Below are 22,588 nucleotides of genomic sequence, written 5' to 3'. Positions count from 1 at the left end.
CAATGCACACACCCCTTGTATTTCAGTCTCTCATGTGGTTTTTCTCTTCCTGTGCCTTGATGAAGCAGGACTCTGCAGTTGCATTATTTAGCTGCCAGCAGGCATTTTAAATGCTCCCAAAGATTTCTGTGAGGGTCAATATTTGCTAAATGCTGTGCAACGAGGCTGTTGCCAGCTTGAGCAGCTGACAATGGTGTCACTGGGCTGGGACTTGATTCACTCTCTCTTGTAGACACAGATAAGGATGCTGCAGCTCCACTGTCTCATCTCCCTCTGATTTTCCCCACCTTTGAAGTGGATCTGCCTTTGTTTCTTTTAGGGAGGGACAGACAGAGGAGGGGACCACTCGAGCCCTCTCTGCGGGGACAGAGGGCAATGAGCACACCTGGAGAGGGTTAGGACTGAAGGTGAGGAGAACTGTCCCTGCTCACCTCTCCCCACTCCCTTAGAGCAATGCTGGGGTGAGGGACCTTCCCCCATAGGAGCTTAAAATGAGATGGGATGAGATGTCCCATCTTCCTATAGGTATTCGGGGTGGCAATTCACAAACAGACAAGGGATGAGGTGGTGGAAATCATCCTCCAGGAATGAGACCTGTTCAAAGTGATGGGGCCAGGTCCAGCTTCCACGACGCCCTGGGAAGCCGCAGCAGGAGCTGGCTGACTGCAGTTTTCTGCATAGCCAAGCAAATCTGCTCTATACAGATCCCTTTGTAAAGCCTTCACGGACCACTAGATGGCATAAAAAAACCAGTGTAGCCTCAGCCAGACTGGTTTCCCGTCCGGTCTGGCCTCATTCAGCAAATCCAGAGGTCCCGCGCGGGATCCTGCTGGGACGGACGGTGCGTGTCCCTCCTCGCAAGGACATCCCTTCTGCCCGTGGGAAAGTCCCCGCCAGCTTCCTCGTCCTGCACAATTTTTATAAATAAATTAAAATGAAATAAAATGTCCTTCCAGTTTCCCCCATATCCAAACCAGGACCAGGGTGGCTCTTAGGTACCTGTCTCACCCGGTCCACAGTCCCTCAGAAAACCCTCCCAGCACTTTGCCCTTCCTGCCCCAGCTCCTTAGGAATGACCTCGGTTTCCAGTCCCACCAGTTCTCCTCCTATTTCCATTTCCCCCCTGAGGCTCATGTATAAACAAAGCAAAGAACAGGGAAAAACAGGGTTACGAGGAGAAAACAGGTCCCGGGTGGCTGGCAGCATGCAACGGACCCGCACACGTCACTGGGAGCCTGGCATGGTGCCTGATGAGATAACCTTTCACTGCAGCATCAAAAAACAACCATTTCTGAGGAATCTTGAGAGGTTTCCCTTCCTGCCAGGAACCAGCAACCCTTCTAGCTTTGCAAGCAGGAGAAGGGTGTGGGCAGGGTGGCCAAGTGATTGCAGCAGGGCTTCCCATGGGCCAGGACTGCTGCTTTCTCCATCCGGGCTCACCAGGGGATGGACCCTTTATGCCTCAGTTTCCTTTCTGCAAAGTGGATATTGATAATGGCTCTACAGAGAAACAGTTATCTTGCTGAACCTGAATTCAGCACATTCAAGACGCAGCCTCAATTCCCATATCATCAAACCAAACGAGATACAGAATGAATACTTTGAACTAAGGAACGCCCCCCTCGATGTGTGTTTCATGCTGTCAGCAGGAGACATCAAGAGATGGAGATAAATTCAGTGACACAGATAAGAGTCTGGGGGTCTTTTTGAATAGACAAGGGCAAGTAGAGCCCCCTTTTTTGGCCAGTCACTTCGGGAAAGCATCTTCCCAACTGTGTATTGGGAGGGAAGGCTCACGTGGGTGTAGGAGCAAGCCCTGTCAGCCAAGAGCCCAGGTGCCCACCTTGCTCAGGCTTGAGCCTGAGCCTGAGCCACGGCCAACCTCTGAGCCTGCAGAGGAAGGCAAAATGGTTAAACACTCCTCCAGAAAGCTCTGTCTGTAAAGTCAGGATGTCAAAGTTGCTCTCGATGGAAGGCACTGATATGCTAATCCTGCAGGAGAGTAAAGGACATTGCTTTGCTTTATCTGCGCCTCTGTCCAGCACCCACAGAAAAATGCTTTAGAAGCAAATTTTCATGGTGTGTGCCCATGCCCTGGCTTCTCTCTCACTTCTTCTTTCCAGTGGATTTCCTCCTCTGAGACCAGCTGTAGGTTTCTTTTTGAGGCACAAGCGCTGTCCCCATCCTTGGCTTTTCTTACGCAAACCTGTCATCTGAGCAGGGGGTGACTGCAGAGGGACATGGATGGGAAGTCAGCTTCTGCTTTCCATCACAGGCCAGGACAGATGGACAGAGACTGTGGCCAGACAGCCTGAAAGCACAAGCTCATGAAATGATGGAAGGAGGACGTCAGGATCAGGTGACCGGGGAAAGCAGCTGAGATCTGAGCACTTGCCACCACTTTTTAATTTCCTGGATGTTGGGGTATGGTAGGAGCAAGACCAAAGTCAGATACATACCGCAAAGGGAAATGAGGTCACAGCATCTTCCTCAAAGTGTCTGAGCCTGCCTGACACCTCATATGAAAAGCACATGGGAAAGGTGCCCTGGAGGTAAAGTGTTTCCCAAGAGGAACATCTTGGTCTAGCTGGGACCATAGCAGCTGCCCCAACCAGCCCCACACTGATGGGGAGGCAGCACTGGGGAGCTGGCCCAGCCCAGAGAGCTGAGGAAGGAAACCCAGGGGATGGAGTAGATAGGAAAGGTTCCTATAGATTCAAAAATCTGCCAGAGTCATGAAAAGAAAAATCCGTTCTGGGCTGCTAAACACAAAGGTCCACCTCTGGCTCCAAGAGTACTGCAGCCAGAAATTGCTGGGAGAGCTGGCAAGAGAGGAGCAGTGACGTTCATACCTGGATGCTGGAAAGGCCTGTCTCAAACCAGATGTAGGACAAGTTTTGCTCTCAGCCTCTCTTACGTGCCAGACATGCAGAAAGACATTTCCACCTTTGGACGAGAGCAGTCTGGCATCTCCTTGGGTGCAGCATAAACTTAGCACAGCTGATTGTGGTTGCTTGGAGTCAAAGGAGGGGAAACACCCCAGGAAGACAAGATGAATGAAACCAGGGAACCAAGGAGAGCTTTTCAACAGAAAATACAGAAAATTCTATTAAAGTTTAACTTAGACAAGGATTTTGCCTTGTGTTAGAGTCAAGGATCAATTTTGTCACTGTGCAAAGGGACATAAACTTTGCAGGAGCACATGATAGCCCTGCCATTGCCTTCCCACACCCAGCCAGAGCCAGCGTGTTCTGCCCTCACCACCTTTCTGCTCACCCAGATCTGGATCTGATTTGTCCCAGCAATGGTGGGAAAAGAAGATCTTTGCTTATGTCATCCATTCTTTAGTCACGTCCTGGCAAAGTCACCCACTTCCTCGTGAGCTCAGCTGAGTCACCAGTTGTTGTGGTGTTCCCTGTTTGCAAGGATTTGCAGGGAGCAGGGCAGAGGGTGCTGCAGGGTCTGCCAGATCCATAAGGAGCCTTCAGCCTCTTAAGGAGCAGCAGCAGTGCAAGGCAAAAAGGGTGCACAGGGATTGGATGACACTAAGAGCCCCCCATTTTCCACCTGCCTTGCTGCATGAATAGGAATCCAGGCTCAGTGTTGGATTTAGCTCTGCTAATGCCTTTACGGCATGGTCGAGTGCTGCTGCCTCCTGCTTAGCCATTTTTGGGTTAGATATGAAACAGATCTCCAAAGGAGGAAGGAGTAGAGCTGCAAAGCCAGGCTCTGCCCTCAGAGCAACCCTTCTCACATCTCCCCCGTGGTGGGGGGCCGTCCCCGTGGCTTTATGGCTCTTTGCTTACCTCCCATCCACAACAGGAGCATGCAGACCCCTCGCCGGACCAGCTCCTGGGGCAGCCTGTCCAGCCTCTTGCTCAATGCGGACAGCGGATCTCATTTTCTCTCTGGGCAGAAAAACCTCATCAACAAACCCCCAGCTGCCACTGGCCAAGCTTAAATCCAGTAGAATTAGCCAACAGCCAGTCCAAGGCACGTTTTGATGAATTTTTTTAAAGCCATGTGCTCCAGCAGTAGCTCTGGCAGCCGTTGAAAGCTTCGAGAGTGAGGATTTGAACCCAGGCTGTCCCAGCTCCCACGGAGAGGTGAGAATTACATCGGTGTCTAACCCTTTTAGTGAGGATTTATCAGGCAGGGTTATGGCTTTATAAAATCCTGCTTACCAGTTGCCCTGGGTGAGTTATTTACTTTGGCAGCTGATCCAGGAGTAATAACCATTATTATCCCCATCAAAACCAAATCGATGAGTCAAGGGAGATGTTGTGCCGCTGCGAGGGCATGCAAGTCAGCTCCAAAATCTACAGAATCGATAGATCACTGTTAGGGTTGTAGCTATAAGTCACATTCAGATCAATTAGTTCACACATTTGGGTACAAGATGTACATCTCATGTACCCTTTCAACTCGCCAAGATGCTGGTTTTTTGTTTTACAGATGAAAACCCCAGATATGCAGTCTAAAATTACATGGGTGACTAATCTAGGCTGGCGAATTCTCAATGTAAACAATAAATGCTGATATGCACCCTTGAAGTAATGTTCCTTAGGCCAAAAATGCATTTCTATTTCATTAATTCCACTTATTCCATTTAATGTATTTCCCAATTGCATCATGATGGGTAACCTGCAATATTTTGTAGATTAGGTGGTTCAATGCCCAACAAGACACCTGGGAAGTGGAAAACTGGCATTGAGAAGGGCAGTGTTGACTTTTGAGGATGTCGTGATGCTTGAAGAGGGACATGAAGTCAAGAATAAAAACGTGAAGGAACAAGGAGAGGGCAAGAACAGTAAAGATCTAAAAGAGCAAAATCTGTAGTATTGTTTTGGTAGTAACACTGTAGTGTTTAAAAGTGGCTGATGAAGGTGAATTAGGAAAAATCTGGGTTGACACACCCAGAAGGTCTGGCAGCCCAGGTGAGCAGTGCAGTCTTTGGGGTAAGGAAGGAGACGCTTCACTCTTATCCTAAGCCAAGCCAAGCCATTTCCTTATTAAATAAATCTGCATTTCATACCCTTGTCCTAAGCAATAATGATTTTAAACACTGGAGATGAAAAAAAAAACCATACCCACATAATTTAGGACTTTTTTCTATTTTGGTGGGAGATGAATATGCATAGAAACACTTTTTTCTTAAAAATTTTGAGGCATTAGTCCTGCAACAACCATGTTAGGAGCTATTTGCTGCCTAATGTTGAAGCAGGGACACCATGAGTCAATCAGCAGTGAGTCAACAAGCAAGAAGAGAAGGTTGCCCAAGACCTCTGGCTGTTTTCCTTATCTCACTCCTGTAGTGGTGGGTTTTGCTCCAAAGGCTGAAGCTTGTAGTGGCCTGAATAAATGCCATTTATTTCTCTGATACACCAAAAAAAAAACCCACAAAAGCAAAAAAGGGGGTTGTTTCATGCCTGGTTTGGGCACACAAGGGACTTACAGGCTCCCTGGAGACCACCTCTAATGGGGAAACTTTCCTGGCTGCATTCAGCTTCATATATAAAATCAATTTATCTCAAAAAATTGGAATGTTTTTGGCCCAAATTGACTGAAAAAGGATGACAATTTCAGCATTTCCCCAAACAGGGCAGAAAGGTCAGCGGTCTGTGCAAAGTTTAGTTTGTAGTTTTGGTTCTTGAAAAAAAGCCACAAAGCATCTACAGAAAAACAGGCAGCTGTTCCCCCTGCACAAATGGTGGAGGACATCGGCAGAGCCCGGAGGATGGGCTCCGTGACGCCCCGTAACAAACTAAAAGGTGTTGTATAGGGCTGCACAGGTTTAAAATTTCTAATATGCAACTTCTAGGGGGAAAAAAAAAAAACTATTTGGAAATACGGAGGCATTGGGAATAGAGAGATGCAGCAGTTGCTGGGGAAAATGAGCATTAGTGACGTCCTGACGCCGGCTCCCCGGCGTCACACGCTGTGCCTGCATGGCCGGTGGCGCCGAGGACTTCTGAGCCAGACTGTACAAAGGGCAGGACAAGAATCAGGTTCTTTTGCCTGTGATTTATGTCAACAAAACCTCACAGGCAACATGGAGAAGTGCAAGAGCAGTCGTGAGCAAAGTGAAGAAATCTGGTGTGAGTCAGAGGGAGATTAGGCAGGTCACAAGTGATTTGTTTACTTTTTTATTATTATTTTAACTGCCAAAGCATAAATAAAAACATAGTGAAGGGCTTTACTCTTTGCTGGTTAAAAGTTATTTGTAAAGACGGGCAATGGTCCAAGGGCCTTTGCACACACTGTATCAAAGCACAAATACACTTAAATATAGCAACATCTCCAATTTTCTGTTTAAATACTGGGGTATATAGTCAAGTGTATTAAATATTATTTCACTGATATTTTTAATTATTTCACTAGGAAGCCTTCTAAACTGAAATCAATCTTTAAAACATGAATGTGACCCCCAAAAAAATGATGGGATATAAATGGCAGCAGGAAAACGAATGCATACTCGCTGATTTGCTAGAGAAAACATTATAACAAACCTTCACAAAAACAGAATGCAAATGCTAAAACATATGTAAAAATATGTATATGAGGCACAACGCTCATAAAACCCCAGCAGAGAGAGAGGGATCTCGCCAGCTGCCAAGGGATGCATTTGTTACCTTGCAGAAACACACTGGGGTGGCTGGAGAGTTTGGAGCAGCTTTGCCCAGGTACCACAGACAAAGCTGGGAAGAAACGAGGATTAACCATCTCCTTGTGTCCTGCCATAAAGCCTGAGCTCGTGTAAGGCACCTAAAGCTGCCTGAAAGTCTAGAGCAGCCGGTCAGTAGCACTGCACCCCTCTGGCCTTTGCAGACCAGTCCATCCATGCAGCACCAAGCACCACACACCACCCCACTGCTCACTGTTCCTGCCAACAAGGCCCCAGGGCTCCCCTTTTCAATGTCTGAAATAAGTCCCAGGTGATTCCCTTCCCAGCCTCTGCCAAGCTTCGATTTTCCACGCTGGCTGCTGGATTTTAGCAGACTTTTGCTCACTGATTAGAGTAGTTATTTTCTATTTCAGGCCAAATGGTTCATCCATTTCTGAGGGTGGTGAAAAATATATGTTAACCCCACATTCTCCCAGAGAGGGGCAAGAAATGAAAAAAAACACGGATGTCTTTCTTATTAAAGAGAACCATTAGCGTCCTCATAGTTTAAAACAGAACTTGAACCTGGCTCTTAAGATGGCCTTACTGTGCTCTTCATACTTCTTCTGAAAATCAGCCAAAATGAGGGACAAAAAAATCAGTTACACAGTAACAACACAGTAAAAACTTGCTGGATTTCCAGATGGCTGGAAAAGTACTTAACAGAGTCCCTTGGGAGGCAGCCCTGAAGGGCAAAGGAGTCCAGGAGGGCTGGACGTTCTTCAAGAAGGAAATCTTCAAGACACAGAAGCAGGCCGTCGCCGTGTGCCGAAAGACAAGCTGGCGGGGAAGATCAGCCTGGCTGAACAGAGAGCTTTGGCTGGAACTCAGGAAAAAAAGGAGAGTTTATGACCTTTGGAAGAAGAGGCAGGCAACTCAGGAGGACTGCAAGGATATTGTGAGGTTATTCATGGAGAAAACTAGAAGGGCCAAAGCTCAACTAGAACTTACTCTGGCTACTGCTGTGAAAGACAATAAAAGATGTTTCTATAAATACATTAGCAGCAGAAGGAGGGCCAAGGAGACTCTCCATCCGTTATTGGATGTGGAGGGAAACATGGTGGCAAAGGATGAGGAAAAGGCTGAGGTACATAAAGCCTTCTTTGCCTCAGTCTTTAATAGTAAGGTTGCTTGTTTTCCACATACCCAGCCCCCTGAGCTGGAAGACAGGGACCGGGAGCAGAATGGAGCCCCCATAATCCAAGGGGAAATGGTTAGTGAGCTGCTACACCACCTAGATACACGCAAGTCTGTTGGGCCAGATGGAACCCACCCAGGGGTAATGAGGGAGCTGATGGAAGTGCTCACCAAGCCACTTTCCATCCTTTATCAGCTGTCCTGGCTAACCAGGGAGGTCCTGGATGAGTGGAGGTTAGCAAAAATGATGCCCAAATACAAGAAGGGCCGGAATTACAGATTCTCAGACTGGCTGGGGTTGGAAGGGACCTCTGGAGCTCATCCCGTCCCACCCCCTGCTTGAGCAGGCACACCCAGAGCAGGGGCACAGGGCCGCGTCCAGGCGGGGTGTGAATGTCTCCAGGGAAGGGACCCCACAGCCTCTCTGGGCAGCCTGTGCCCCTGCTCTGGCACCCGCACAGGGAAGGGGTTTGTCCTCATGTTCAGGTGGAACTTCCCGTGTTCCAGCTTGTGCCCGTGGCCCCTTGGCCTGGCGTTGGGCACCACTGAAAAGAGCCCGGCCCCATCCTCCTGACACCCGCCCTTCAGATATTTATAAGCACTGATGAGATCCCCCCTCAGCCTTCTCTTCTCCAGGCTGAACAGACCCAGGTCTCTCAGCCTTTCCTCACGAGGGAGATGCTCCAGCCCCTGATCCCCTTGGCAGCTCTCCCCTGGCCTTGCTCCAGCAGTTCCCTGCCCTTCTTGAACTGGGAGGCCCAGAACTGGACACAGTACAGTGTGTACAGTACAGGAGGATCCAGGAAAGTACAGGCTTGTCAGTCTGGCCTCAGTGCTAGGGAAGGTTATGGAGCAGACCACCTTGAGTACCATCATGCGGCACATACAGGACAACCAGGGCATCATGCCCAGTCGTCATGACTTTATGCAGGTTCTGTTTGACAAACCTGATCTCCTTCTATGACCAGGTGACCCACCTAGTGGATGAGGGAAAGGCTGTGGGTGTTGTCTACCTGGACTCTAGCATAGCCTTTGACACTGTCTCCCACAGCATCCTCCTAGACAAGCTGGCAGCTCATGGCTTGGACGGTGCACTCTTCGCTGGGTAAAAATCAAGCTGGATGGGCAAGCCCAGAGAGTTGTGGTGAACAGGGCTAAATCCGGTTGGTGGCTGGTCACAGGCAGGGTTCCCCAGGGCTCAGTCTTGGGGCTGGTCCTGTTCAATATCTTCATTGATGATCTGGATGAGGGGATCGAGTGCACCCTCAGTAAGTTTGCAGATGACACCAAGCTGGGTGGAAGTGTTGATCTGCTGGAGGGCAGGGAGGCTCTGCAGAGGGACCTGGACAGGCTGGATCAATGGGCTGAGGCCAATTTTAAGAGGTTCAACAAGGCCAAGTGCCAGGTCCTGCACTTGGGTCACACCAACCCCAGGCAATGCTCCAGGCCTGGGGCAGAGGGGCTGGGAAGTGCCCGGCGGAGAAGGCCCTGGGGGTGCTGGCTGACAGCCGGCTGGGCACGAGCCAGCAGTGCCCGGGTGGCCAAGGAGGCCACCAGCCCCCGGGCTTGTGTCAGCACTGGTGTGGCCAGCAGGAGCCGGGCAGGGATGGGGCCCCTGTGCTCGGCCCTGGGGAGGCCCCACCTCGAATGCTGGGCTCAGGTTTGGGCCCCTCGGGACTAGGAGGGCCTTGAGGGGCTGGAGCGTGTCCAGAGAAGGGCAGCGGGGCTGGGGCAGGGTCTGGAGCACAAGTGTGCTGGGGGGCGGCTGAGGGAGCTGGGGGGGTTTATCCCGGAGAAGAGGGGGCTGAGGGGAGCCCTTCTCGCTCTCTGCAGCTGCCTGAGAGGGGCTGGAGTGAGGGGGGGGTTGGTCTCTGCTCCCAAGTCACCAGTGACAGGACGAGAGGAACCGGCCCCAGGCTGCGTCAGGGGAAGTTTAGGTTGGATATTAGGAAAAACTTCTTCACCGAAAGGGTTGTCAAGCACTGGCACAGGCTGCCCAGGGAGGTAGTTGAGTCCCCATCCCTGGAGGTATTTAAAAGACGTGTAGATGTGGCACTTGGAGACATGATTTAGTGGTGGACTTGGCAGTGTTAGATTGTTGGACCTGATGATCTTAAAGGTCTTTTCAAACCTTAATAATTCTATGATTCCATAAAAACTTCAAAGAACACTGGCAGGATGGAGGTGGGACGGGTGGGGGATGGAGGTAGGATGGAGCAGAGAAGCAGGCAGGATGGAAACTGGTTGGAGTTGGGAAGCAGGCAGGATGGAGGTAGGATGGAGACAGGATAGTGGTGGGATGCAGGCAGGCTGGAGGAGGGAAGCTAGATGGGATGGAGGGAGGCTGGAGGAATGCCGGATGGGATGCAGGCAGGCTGGAGGAGGGAAGTTAGATGGGATGGAGGGAGGCTGGAGGAATGCCGGATGGGATGCAGGCAGGCTGGAGGAGGGAAGCTAGATGGGATGGAGGGAGGCTGGAGGAATGCCGGATGGGATGCAGGCAGGCTGGAGGAGGGAAGCTAGATGGGATGGAGGGAGGCTGGAGGAATGCCGGATGGGATGCAGGCAGGCTGGAGGAGGGAAGCAGGCTGGAGGAGGCGGGCTGGAGGCGGGGAGCAGGCAGGATGCAGTCACGTTGGAGGCGGGCCGGGGCCGGGGTGACTCAGCCGCCGAGAGCTGCCCCTTCCGCGGCTGCCGAGGGAGCGTGTGCGGGGCCGTGCGGGGCGGTGAGTCCCGCGGGGGGGGCCGGGCCGGGCATAAGGAGCGCAGCGGGGCGCGAGTGCGGGCACTGCAGCGGGGGCAGGTAAGGGGAGGGGATGCTGCTCCGGCGTGGGGCAGGGGGACACGCGTGGGGCGGCTCCGCGGGGAGCAGCGGGGCCGGGCGGGGAGCCCTGCGCCTGCGGGGGGACCCCCGCTCTGAGCCCGCGGGGTGCTGCCAAGCACTCCCTCGGGGAGCAGCAGCATCTCCCAGCGGTTTTTAACTGTTCTGGGGTTTTTTTTTTTGGCCGTGGCGGGTGTGGGAGGGATGCTCTGCGGCTCAGAGGTAAGGTTTACTGCAGGATAAAATGCCATTAACCCTCAGGGCGTCTCAAAAGCAGCAAACCTTCCTGTAGAGGAAGAGAGGAAACCTTGTTTTCGTAATGAAGATGGAAAAAAAAAACAAACCCGCCCAGCTCTGCTCGTCAGCCGATACTAAGGAGGTCGGTTTGGCACCCGCTGAAGTGCTTCTGGGAACATCCCGTGATGCACGGCTGAACTTGGGTCTGACACCGCGACCGTGGCTTGGAGGTGGCGTTGGATAAAAGCCTCTGTCTGGCCGTGCTATATATCTGTCATCCCTATATCACGCTCAGGGTATGTGTTGCGCCGCAGGCGTGATACAGCAAAGATAGCTTCCTTCTTGTATTTGCCTCCAGGTTGCAAAGTTGAGGGTGCGGATGAGGGCGAGGAATTTCCATAGCGCAGGGTGTCTGCTGCAGCAACTGAGGTCTTGCGCAAGACTCTGGTTTATGGAGTGGTCTGTAAGAGGGGAAGGAAAAAAAAGAGAGAAAAATCAGTGCAGCTCCATTTGGGAGGAATCTTGCGCTTTCTGTGAACGCAAGCTGTAGAGGCGAGCGCTGCAGCTTGTCTCAAGTTGTATTTATTTTGCCAGATAGCTAACCTGTGCTAATGGTTTGGCTTTCCTGGAAAGGGATGGGTGTGGGGAAGAGTGGCTCATGTTCCTTTTTTTTTTTTTTTTAAGACAAAAAAAAATCACCTCTTCTAATGCAGTAATGGCTGTAATGAAGTCACCAGGCCATGAGTTTGGTGCATGCCTGTGGGGCCACCAAGCTAACCTGGTGGCACGGCAAGCTAAGCTAGATTGCTTTGTTTATACACTTTGCTTTATTGTGGCTTAGAGTCACGCACAAATACTGGCAGCCAGAACAAAGGACAAAGCTCGGCTTGGGTGAAGGGCTGCTTGCTGGAGGAGGACGCATGACTTGGGCTTTGCTACCTCTGACCCTGGAGGGGTGGGGGTGTTATAGCTGTGAGGGTGGTGGGACAGCTTTTATCTTACTCAAACCTTTGGAAAAGGGTGTGTGGGCGCCTCTGTCTGTGCCTGGAGGGGTTTGGCCCAGACAGTGGAGGAGCTGAGCGGTGCTTCAGGACTTATCACATGGCCTGACCTGCCTAAACTGAGTCATGGGAGCTGGGCTTCAAATAGCCTGTTTTGGGGGGTGTTTTATCGACTGTGCAGAGAAATGCCCAGTTAAATGGGACTTGTGGGCTTTGATTTCTGGGTGATGTGGAGAAGACCTTCGTGGTAGGGCTCTGCAGAGGGGTTTGCTGTTGCGGACGCTGTGCATCTCCCTCGGCTGCTGGGAGGAGGCTGTGGGACCCCGCTGATCTCTGGCATAATGCAGTCTAAATAGTTGGAGCCCTGTCCCTGGGAAAGCAGGCAGGGAACTGCCTCTGGCTTCAAGATCTCCTGATCTGGAAGGATGGAGGAGGCACCTGGGTGATGTCACCTCCTTCCCTCCTCCCGTTGCAGGCATCAGCCGGCGGCGCAGAGGGACTGCGGGTGGGTGGTGCAGCCGCAGCCATCTCTGTTCGGGTACTCTTCTCCTTCGCACGCTGCAGCTGCTCTGAGCAGCTCATGTCAGAGGGCCTTTGGCCTCAGTGCTTCCTCCTTGCTGGCTGGGAGGGAGGGGGGGTTCAAGGGCTGCACTCAGGTGGCCCAAATTTCCTCTTTTTAAGCAATCAGCTGTATGAATTGACAAAGTCCTGCCCAGGGTCAGGTGCGCTGGTGGGTAGCAGTTTTCTGGAGTTATTTCTTGCTCATCTTTCAAGAAATTGTTGTTACCAGATACTTTGGATCCCAAAGCAGGGGACTTGTTCTCAGCTCCCACGTCTGCAGCCCAAGAAGAGGTGGAGCAGCTCAGGGGGCTCTTTGCAAGCCCCAAATGTCCTCCTGCCATCTGGAGAGTTTGCGAGGGTGAAGCTGCTGTACCTTAAGAAGTCCGACAGCCAAGCTTTGCTTCTGTTTTCGAGCTGTTGTGGGATGTGACCTGTGAAGGCAGCCTTTGCCAGGGTTATCCTGAAGCTGCGAGGCACCTCCAGAGACCTGGGGGGGTGCAAAGGGAAGTGATCTCCTGGGGTTGCTGGAGAAACTTCTCTGGCCCGTTCATCGTGCAGAAAGACTAGCAGATATCTGTCGGGTGCAGCAGCTGTTACGCAAGTTTGGTTTTGGTGCTGCTCTTTCGGTGGTATTTGAAATGGCCATGGGGCTTTCGGGGGAGGGAGGCGCGTGCGGAGGAGATAATGGTGGTGGGGGAAGCAGGCACACAATAACGCTGCCACGGGAAGTCTTACCGCTCGTATCTGCGGGGGAAAAGGGGGGTGATAGTGGAAACCATCAGCCTTTTCTTGCTTGCGTGCCTCCGGCTGCATGTGACTTGCTGTTGGTGGAAATTCGTCCTGGGAGTCCCATGCCTGTGCTCTCTATATATAGACTTGCTGTACGCAGGGAGCTTGCTAGAGCCGCAGTGGGGGGGGAGGTAGGGAGGAAGAAATCACATGAGATCAAGGATTTCCCCTTCATTCTCCACCCAGATCTTGGAATACTCCATACCATCCAGCTGAGAGTGTCAACTCCCCCCTGCCAAAACTTCATGCCCGTAGACTTAATCAAATCATAGAATGGTTTGGGTGGGAAGGGACCTTTAGAAGCCATCTAGTCCAACCCCCCACCACAAGCAGGGACATCTTCAACCAGATCAGGTTGCTCAAAGTACCATCCAACCTGACCTTGGATGTCTCCAGGGATGGGGCATCGACCACCCCACCTCTCTGGGCAACATGGGCCAGGGTTTCACCACCTCATTGTAAAAAATCTCTTCCTTATATCTAATCTGAGTCTCCCCTTTTTTAGTTTAAAACCATTACCCCCTTGTCCTATTGCTACAGGCCCTGCTAAAAAGTCTGTCCCCATGAGAACAAGGATTTCCTCTTCCTTATCGACACAGATTTTGGGATAATCTGTGTCGTCCAGCCAAGACTATCAGCTTCCCCCAAAAAACTTCATGCCCATAGGAGGGCAAGAACAACCGACTGGCTCCCAGCTATTTGGGAGCTGGGTGATGTCTCGCTGCTTCTGCTGGGTTTGCTGGCTGTTGGCCACGTCGTGGGGCAAATGCAATGCAGCAGAGCTTAAAAGGCGAGCACCTTTCGGAGGGAAAACTGCCTGGTATGGTTTTCCAGTTTGGTCTCAGGTTGCCTAGAGCTCGCAGCCTGCAGCCGGTGTGGTCTGGTAACCTGAGGATGCAAGAGGTCCCGCGCCCGCTTGTCAAGAGCTCAGTGCAAGCAGCTGTATCGGTGTGGGAGGCTTTGCAGGGCAGGTTTCAGCGGGTCAGCAAATTTACAAGCATCCTGCTGAAAACAAAAGTATATCGGGTAGCTTCTGGCCTTAAAACTGCCTCCCTTCTGTGCTACAGAAAATACGAAGTCGACTGCAAGAAGTACAGAGGTTTTGGGGCTTTGTTTTGTTTTTAAAAAAGATCTTTCATTAGGAAAGGTGCTTCGGTTCAGGCGAGTCACCTGTAGGCTTTCTATGGCCATGTTGAAGGGGCACAAGGCAAAAACCACGCTAGCATTAGAAATGTGTATTTGTTTCTGTGGGTGTAACTTCCTTCCTGCTGTGTAAGCAGGGGAGCACGGCGGGGACACCAGCAGTGCCAGCGAGTCCCTTGTCTGGGAGAAGCCTCTCAGCAAGCAAATACACACGAAACCCCTTCAAAGAGGTGAGATTTAAGGGTAGCACCCCAGTGCTGCTGAAACTCAGCTAGCTTTTGGGCTGAGCATCCTGCTGAAAGCACGGATAGTGGGAAGAAAAATACGTAAATGGTGAAAGGAGGAGGGCGAAGTTAAAAAAAAAAAAAGCCCCTTTGTACAGTTTGCTGCAGCTGCCTGGGCTTGTCGCTGGCAGAAAGTAGGACACACTTGCTGGGTTTTCTTTTCTGGAAAGGCTAAACTTGGCAGTGAGTGGGTGGAGGCAGCTTGCATGGAAATGTGTGTGTGTCTCCCCGTCCCCTGCCCCTGCTCAGCAAGCTTCGCTGCCGTGGGGACAGAGAGCTGCTGGAAAGAGCTGTGTGTCCGGCTGCTCGGGTGTATTTGCCCAGAAGGGTTTAAGCCCAGGCTTGCAAAGGTGATTACATGTTCAGCTTGCTGAGATGAGTAGGAATTAGAGCCTAAATATCTCTGTTATTCAGGCTGCTGTGGAGTATGCGAGGTCTCGGGTCATTCAGCAGGAGCAGAGCTCGTCGGGTGGCTGAGGGGTTGGCGGAAGGCGAGCTGGGAGGTTTTGGACAAGGAGGAGGGCACCCTGGCAGCGTTGCAGAGGTTGAGCAGCTCGTGGCCCAGCTGCGCGTCTGAGTCAGGCGTAGGGACGCGGAGCGAGCGGCGGCTGCTGGTGTTGGGGCTTAAATTGGAGCTGGGCCGTTTAATGTGGACTAGGTTAAAGGAGGCAGGAGAGCAAGGAAACCTCCGAGCCCTGGAGCATCTTTGGGCTGGGCGATGCTTGTGCTCCTGCACGGGAGGCTCTTGCTGTGCTCCTGGATTTCCCCTGCGTCTCTGTTCCCCAAATCGGGACTTTTCTGGCCAAGGGTTGTGGTTTCACAACCTCCCTCGAGAAAAGCCCTGGTGGGAGGGGAACACAGGCAGCAGCCACAGGCAGCTCCGGTGCATGCGGACCCCACTCTGCATGGGCAGAGGGTCACTACCCCAGGGCTCTGACCCCAGTCAGGGTCCCCAGGGCAATGGGCTGGACAAAATGAGGCCATAAAGTCCAAAAATGTGATTTGGAGTGATATCTTCAAAGGGAAGAGCACTGCATTAGGGTGGGGGACAGCAGGTCCTCATGACTGCAGCCCTGCCTGCAATTTGCCATGGTGGAGGGAGATACCTATTCCTTCTCCCGGTCTTTATTCTTCAGTGTTGTGGAAGTAAACACAGCTTTTAATACCCTCCAAATTCGATCCTTTGGATCTGCTTCAAAAGAGACTTTCCTGCTGCCGCTAATCCTGCAGCGGTCGGCTGAACAGGGTTGCCTTGTCTGATTTCTTCTGAGCTGCAGGAGGGGGGTTATTAGTCCTCTCCTGCATCTCTCCTGACCTTTGGGGTAAATCAGGATCGGGAGGGACTTTGTGCAGCCACGTGCTTTATCCTCCCACGTGTTGCTGCAGCGGTCCTTCTGCCAAGCCCTTGCTCGCGGTCCGAGCGATCCCGCCTTGGGAAGGTTTCCAATGGTGCCCAAATCTGGCTGCAGGTGGAGTGTTCCGTTCTGTAGCCAAGATGTGGCCGTCCGTGTCCATCCTGTGTGTCCTGGTGGCCTTCGCCAATGCTCGCAGCGTTCCGTACTATCCTCCCCTCTCCAGCGCCTTGGTCAACCACATAAACAAGCTCAACACCACCTGGAAGGTGAGTACCGGGTTGCTTATTTTGGGGTTTGGGGGGATTGTTTTTTTTGGGTGCATTGATCGACAGTCTGTCTGTGGGACTCAGTAGCTGAGGTTTGGGTGTCTCGCCACGGTGGTTGCATCAAACCAGTCTTGGTCCCAGTTGACTTCTCCAGTGAGTTGATGCTGTCAGGGGTTCCTGCAGTGAGAGTAACTGTGCAGCTTCTCCTCTTTGGAGCAGAGTACTGATGAATTCATAGACTAGTAGCAATGCCGAGAGGAGACTCTGTGGGAGGCTGGAAACAAGCATCAAGTGTTAAGCTGTATTGGGACCTGGCCAAACCCACCTTGGCCATGCTGCTGTGGCCAAAGCCTAGAGCTGGACCTTAGCTTACTGGTCATGATGGACTGATCCCGGAAGGGGCTGTGTTCTGTGTCTGTAGGCAGCTTGGCTCTTGGCCCCTGGGTTTTATAGCAAGTGTCAGATACCAGTTGAGTTTGAGGGAGATCTGGAGCACCAGGCTGGTCCCAGCGATGCACTTGATGGCTGTGGAGCGTCATGTCCCATTTCTCTGTGTCTCTTCTCAGGCTGGGCACAATTTCCATAACACTGACATGAGCTATGTGAAGAAGCTCTGTGGCACCTTCCTGGGTGGGCCCAAGCTCCCTGAGAGGTGAGTGGCAGGAGAAGATGATGAGGGCCCTGTATAAGCTTGTGTGGATGCTCCTGGTGTGTCTGGAGTGGGTGAGGGTCTCTCCTGGCAGACTGTGAGCAGGGTTCCCCTGGGTGCAGCTTGGTGGACATCCTGCACAGAATTAAGCCAGAAGCAAGCATGGGGGGAACATCCGTCCTCTGTCCTGCCAGATGCTCGACCATTCATGTAATTTGTACCCCTTGAAACTTGAAACACTGGAGGAGCTGCTGACCTGGTCTGAGGTGTTCAGAAGTACTTACTCTCCTTCAGTAAGCAAACAACAAGAGTATTCGTCCTCCAGGTCGCCTTCAGAGGAGGTTGGAGAGTCCTGTGCACCCAATCCTGTTACACTGGTGTTCCTCTAACAGGACTTCCCTCTTCTCACTTACAGGGTTGATTTTGCTGCAGACATGGAACTGCCTGATAACTTTGACTCACGGACGCAGTGGCCTAACTGTCCTACCATCAGTGAGATAAGAGACCAGGGCTCTTGTGGTTCTTGCTGGGTAAGAGCATGGGCGGTTTAAGGCCGTATCGGTACAGAGTTTGGACAAAAAAATACATGCTGTTGAGTTTGCTACTGAACTGCATAAACGGGGGAACACAGGGGATCCTGCAGCGTCTGAGCTTCTTGGTGGGCTTCTCCCAGCCAGGCTCATGCTCGACTCATTCCAGATAGTTACCTGGTTTGTCTTCCCCTGGCCAGCTCTAATGGTCTTCCCGTGCATTTTTGGGGCTGCCCGCAGGCTTTTGGTGCCGTAGAAGCGATTTCAGACAGAATCTGCGTTCACACGAATGCCAAGGTGAGCGTGGAGGTCTCGGCGGAGGACTTGCTGTCATGCTGCGGCTTCGAGTGTGGCATGGGGTGAGCTGCTCTTGGTACCTCTGCTCTTAAAAGTGGGTGGGAGGAGTGGGGATATGACCTGAAGATGCTGATCACTTCAGCCCTGTCTTCCTGGTCTCCCTAATGAGCAGGAAGCCCTGCCAGTGGTTTGTGCTGTAGATGCTGGAGTTAGGTGGGAACATTAAGGTGGCTGCATGGCCTAAAAGCCCCTCTGGGCCACAGTCGGCCCCCAGCAGTAGCTGGATGGTGTAGGGAGGGCAAGCACATAGCAATGCTTTCCCATACATAGTTGGCAGCTGCCTAACCCAAAGGATGGACCTTTAATAGGGCCAAAGCCTTGGATTTCAAGCACAAGCCTTTTGCCTGTAGCTTTTTGCAGTTGTTGAGAGCAGGGTGGGGAGCTGGATCTCCAAGTTGTGTGTCTTCTGCTGCTCCTGACAGCAGAGGCTGATCAGGGACCTGGTTAGGAGGCTCCAAGACAAGAAGGCACCACTGCTTGGATTTGGAGGAGTGGGTGCTCTTAGCTCCTTCTCGCCCCAAGGCTTCAGTGGCTCCAGGCCCAGAAATCCTGAGGAAGGCAGGGACAGACTTAAAAAGGATCAACGTGCTGAAAGTTTCCCTTTAGACATCCAAAGCTGGCTCCATTTCCCCTGCCTCCTCCAAAAGGGGATGGCTCTGAGCAGGCTGGAGCTGGAACTGCTGCCTCTTTGTCCAGGTGCAACGGTGGTTATCCCTCCGGCGCGTGGAGGTACTGGACAGAGAGGGGCCTTGTGTCTGGGGGTCTCTACAATTCCCATGTGGGTAAGTCCTGGCAGATACCCTTGTGAGAGCAAAGAGGAGCATCTCTGCTCGGTTACAGTTTCATGTCCTTCAGGGTGCCTTTCTTCTGGTCTGCATCCTTGTGGCTGCTCCCTCCTTCAGGTCTGGGGTCAAACACCTCTGCTATCCCAGCTGGCCACTCCTGTCGCTACAGCCTCTGGTCACCGCTCTGGGACAAGGGTCCCTGAGCAGCACCTAGTGGCAGGACACCCATCCAGAAAGGGAGCACAGTAGACAGACCTAAAAACCCCGCAAAGCTCCTGCTGCCATATCAGGAAGGAATCAGGCTGTAAATGTTTTGTTATTGCTGGTTTTGGACCAGTTCAATACACTTTGCATGAGGGCAGGAGTCTTCCTGACATGTTTCCCCCTCAAAAAGCAACTTCCAGACTGGAAACCTCTGCCTCCTCCTAGTGCGGCCATGAGTTGGTTTGTGTTTTCATCTTTCCCTTCACCTTGTCAGGAGGGAGGTGGTCGGAAGCAGGTCCAGAGGGAAGCCCATTGCAGATGCAGGGATTGCTCTTGTGGCAGTGGAAGACTTGCTCTTGCTCACACCCCACTGATCTGTGGGGTTTCTGGGTCAGAAAGGTCATACCCTTTCTTGGGGCATCTGGTGCCTTCTCCAGCGTGGCTGTTGCTCAGGGGTGCCTGGGGACAGCCACTTCACGCCGCCTCTGTTCTCAACAGGCTGCCGTCCCTACTCCATCCCACCCTGCGAGCACCATGTCAACGGCTCCCGGCCACCGTGCACCGGGGAGGGGGGGGAAACCCCCAGGTGCAACCGGCACTGCGAACCTGGCTACTCGCCCTCGTACAATGACGACAAGCACTATGGTAAGGGAGGTGGTCTCCGACACAGCTCAATGCACAGCAGCTCCTGACCTGCTCCTAGCGGTACCTCGATGGGGTTGGTGGGGTTGGACCTCTTTCGAAGCTGTTTTATGGTGGGTGTGTTCTGTGCCCTCAGGATTGGGTGGTGCTGGAGCAAACCTCAGTGTGGCAAGATGCACAGTTTGTATTTGCTGAGACGGGGGAACAGATTTGAGTCTGCATGGAGCACCTGGCTGGGTTGAAGAGCACGGTGCTGAGCCCTGGGGGAGTCTGGTGTCAAAGCCACCTCCTTCCTACTCCTTGGTGGTAGCCAGTCTATACCTGTAGGAGAGTCTGGCTCCTTCTTGGAGATTGGTCTTAACTTCGAGTAATTTGGTTTGTTTTGGAAATGAGGATGTATGAGGGGAAAACTCCCACTGAAGCTGTCTGGAATAAGTCTTTGGGTACAGAGTAAAGGACTCAAATCATTCCCTCTAGAAGAGGGATGGTTGGAGCCTGCTTTCCCTGCCTGGCTGTGTCAGTGCCTCTGGAGTGGCTGGGTTTGAATTTAACCTTTAAGTGGAGAAGGCCTCTTGCAGGGGCACACTGAGCAGTCTGTCCAGCTGTCCCCAGACCTATGTGGCCTGAAGATGCCATACTAATGGTAGGACTTTTTTTTCTCCATAGGCATCACATCCTACGGTGTCCCTCGCAGTGAGAAGGAAATCATGGCTGAGATCTACAAGAATGGCCCAGTGGAAGGAGCCTTTATTGTCTATGAGGACTTCCTGATGTACAAGTCTGGTGAGCATCGGCACCAAGGCTGGAGGGAGCCCTGTTCCCTACTTCATCCGCAGGGTCTGTCTTTTGTGGCCCTTGTCCCTCTACTCGAGTCTGAAGGGAGATCTCAAGTTCATGCTTCCGTATTTGGTGTTGCAAGAACAAGGGCAGATACCATCTCCTGTCTCTGTTGGTTTATAGCAAGGGGAGTAGGTGTTTGGGGCTGGCTTAGGGAAGAAGCCCCTGTGGGGGACCCCCCAGAATTGCAGCTGAGAAAAACAGCTAGGATTTTAGGTAAAACCGTGGCAGGTGGCTCTCCTAGTGTGCCCCGATTCCCTGTTCTGAATTGCTTGGGATGTGCCTTTGTGCCCCTTGCTGAGCGTCTCTGGGCGTCCTGCGTGCCGAGCTGACGCGTAACACCAGTCCTTCCTCCAGAGTCTGCATTAAGTTTCAGGATTCCATTTAACCAAAAAAACCTTCTCAGCTCGTTTCTGGGCTTCAGTATCGAACGTCTCACAAGCCAGCCGTGGTCTGAAGCTGGGGGGGGGGCAGATGCGGCGCCCGTTGACGCGTTGGCTTGTTGCTTTGCAGGGGTCTACCAGCACGTGTCCGGCGAGCAGGTTGGAGGCCACGCGATCCGGATCTTGGGCTGGGGGGTGGACAACGGCACTCCATACTGGCTGGCCGCCAACTCCTGGAACACCGACTGGGGGGACAACGGTGAGGCCACCCCTCGATGCTGCCTGGGGGCGCTGCCGGAGGGAACCCTCTCCCCATTCTCCTCCTTGGTGTGGTAGGGAGGTTGACTTTTGTTCTTTGGTGTGCTTCCAGGCTTCTTCAAAATCCTCCGAGGAGAGGACCACTGTGGCATCGAGTCCGAGATCGTGGCTGGCCTCCCCAGGCCGGAGCAGTACTGGAAGAGGGTGTAACCTTGATCAAACCACAAATAATCCTGAGTCCCCAATGCTTTTAACTGATAGTGGGTTGGGTGCAGAGCCCCGCCTCTAAGAGACTATAGTTGAGATTACTTTATTAAAGCTTTTTATCTTTTTTTTTTTCTCAATTTTATGGTGGAGCTGGAGGTGGAACTGCTCTCTGCAAGCCCTCTGCCCCTGGTGGGTCACAGCTATGGGGCATTCCCTGCTCAAAGGACTGCTGGACGGCTCGCTGGCCTCTTGCACCATGGTATTTGGTTAGCCTGGACCCCTTCCAGCCCAGTCTGTTACTGGGAGGGTAGGAAGCAGTAGCTTTGTGCTGGGACTAGGGACTTGGAGGGGCAATGGAGATGGATCCTGCCGGGAAGCCACGGCCAGGGATGATTTGTGCACCCCTGGCTGGGTTGGTCTAACTGTTACCACCTGAAGCAAGCAGGGTATGTAAGTGTGTGCCTTAAATTGGCTAAATTTAGACCTAATAATGAAGAAATACTGACGAACTTGATGTGGGGCTGCCTCTCACCTGAGTTGTTAAGGTCCCTCCTGCCTGCAACAGGTCCTTTGTCCATCGCTTGCTCTGCTCCATCCTTTTGGCTGCTTTAAAAACCACTTGTTCCTCAGCCATTCATTTGGTTTTTATTTTTTCTGCTGTAGTCTGGAGTTACTGATCCTAGGGAAGGGCCTGGCTGGAGCTCCAGGAGCCTTTGATCAAATGTCCTGCAATCACCTAGGAACACGCTGGAAAGGGCAAACCACTTTTCATCCATGGCTGGGCAGCTTGGTGCGTGCAGCGGGTCACGCCTTGGCAAGGGAGGGTGCTGCAGCCAGAACTGGTGTGGTGCTTTGGGACAGCAGGTGCTGACCGCTGAGCAGAGGTGAGGGATGTTCCCCAGCCCTGCTGCAAGGAGCTCATGCAGGTGCTTGGAGGTATCTTGCTAACTTGCACACAATTGAATTTTTTTTTTTTTTGATTTACAGGCATTAGGGAAGAAATAAAACCTTTTTACTGGGGGGAGGGGTGATAGCTGCGTAGGAGGCATCATGTGATTTGCCAACACTAACATAGAAAAAGTGGTGTGTGTTTTTTTTTTTAAATTTTAAAGCAAAGTATATTGCTGAGCTGAGGCTACAGGCCTGAAATGGGTGATGCAGGCTCTCCCTTGCACTGTAAAATAGCCCCTTACCTCTGCTTTCTCAGACCCGTGAGACAGCATTGCGGTATATATATATAAATGGAACAACTGTGCCAATAAACGACTTCTCCAACGTCTTGTCTCTTGGCCCTTGGTTCCTTCTGCTTGACTTCAAACCACCTCCAAACTAGCCTGTTGCTCTGTGCACTGTGGAAGCCTGGTGAGACCCATGTCTTCATCCAAGTGTGTACAGCCCCAGCCCTGGCCTCTGGCCCTACTGGTGACAGTGTGACTTGTGTTACCCCCAAGGAGCCCCTGGGCATTGCCAGCTCCTGG

The 22,588-nt window shown here is 52.3% G+C and overlaps 1 protein-coding gene across 5 annotated transcripts; it reads left to right on the top strand.

The window, feature by feature from the left end:
- The first annotated feature begins 10,383 nt into the window (after nucleotides 1-10,383).
- CTSB (cathepsin B) lies at nucleotides 10,384-22,385 on the top strand. Of its 5 annotated transcripts, none has more exons than XM_075086561.1 (10): nucleotides 10,384-10,527; nucleotides 16,107-16,258; nucleotides 16,825-16,910; nucleotides 17,323-17,437; nucleotides 17,678-17,796; nucleotides 18,491-18,576; nucleotides 19,282-19,428; nucleotides 20,092-20,208; nucleotides 20,776-20,904; nucleotides 21,016-22,385. In XM_075086561.1, exons 2-10 carry the CDS (start codon nucleotides 16,133-16,135, stop codon nucleotides 21,111-21,113), a joined length of 1,023 nt encoding a protein of 340 aa, XP_074942662.1. In that variant the 5' UTR covers nucleotides 10,384-10,527; nucleotides 16,107-16,132; the 3' UTR covers nucleotides 21,114-22,385. The 5 variants fall into 5 exon arrangements, with proteins under 5 accessions (XP_074942662.1, XP_074942665.1, XP_074942663.1 ...); XM_075086564.1 differs by having other exon boundaries at nucleotides 10,445-10,527; nucleotides 16,024-16,258; XM_075086562.1 differs by having other exon boundaries at nucleotides 10,445-10,604.
- The last annotated feature ends 203 nt before the right edge of the window (nucleotides 22,386-22,588 follow it).

This window comes from Phalacrocorax aristotelis, chromosome 3 (assembly GCF_949628215.1).
Source record: "Phalacrocorax aristotelis chromosome 3, bGulAri2.1, whole genome shotgun sequence".
In the NCBI taxonomy this organism is placed as follows: Eukaryota; Metazoa; Chordata; class Aves; order Suliformes; family Phalacrocoracidae; genus Phalacrocorax; species Phalacrocorax aristotelis.
The sequence above is the reverse complement of the archived record's forward strand: the minus strand, read 5'-3'. Positions and strand labels throughout refer to the sequence as shown.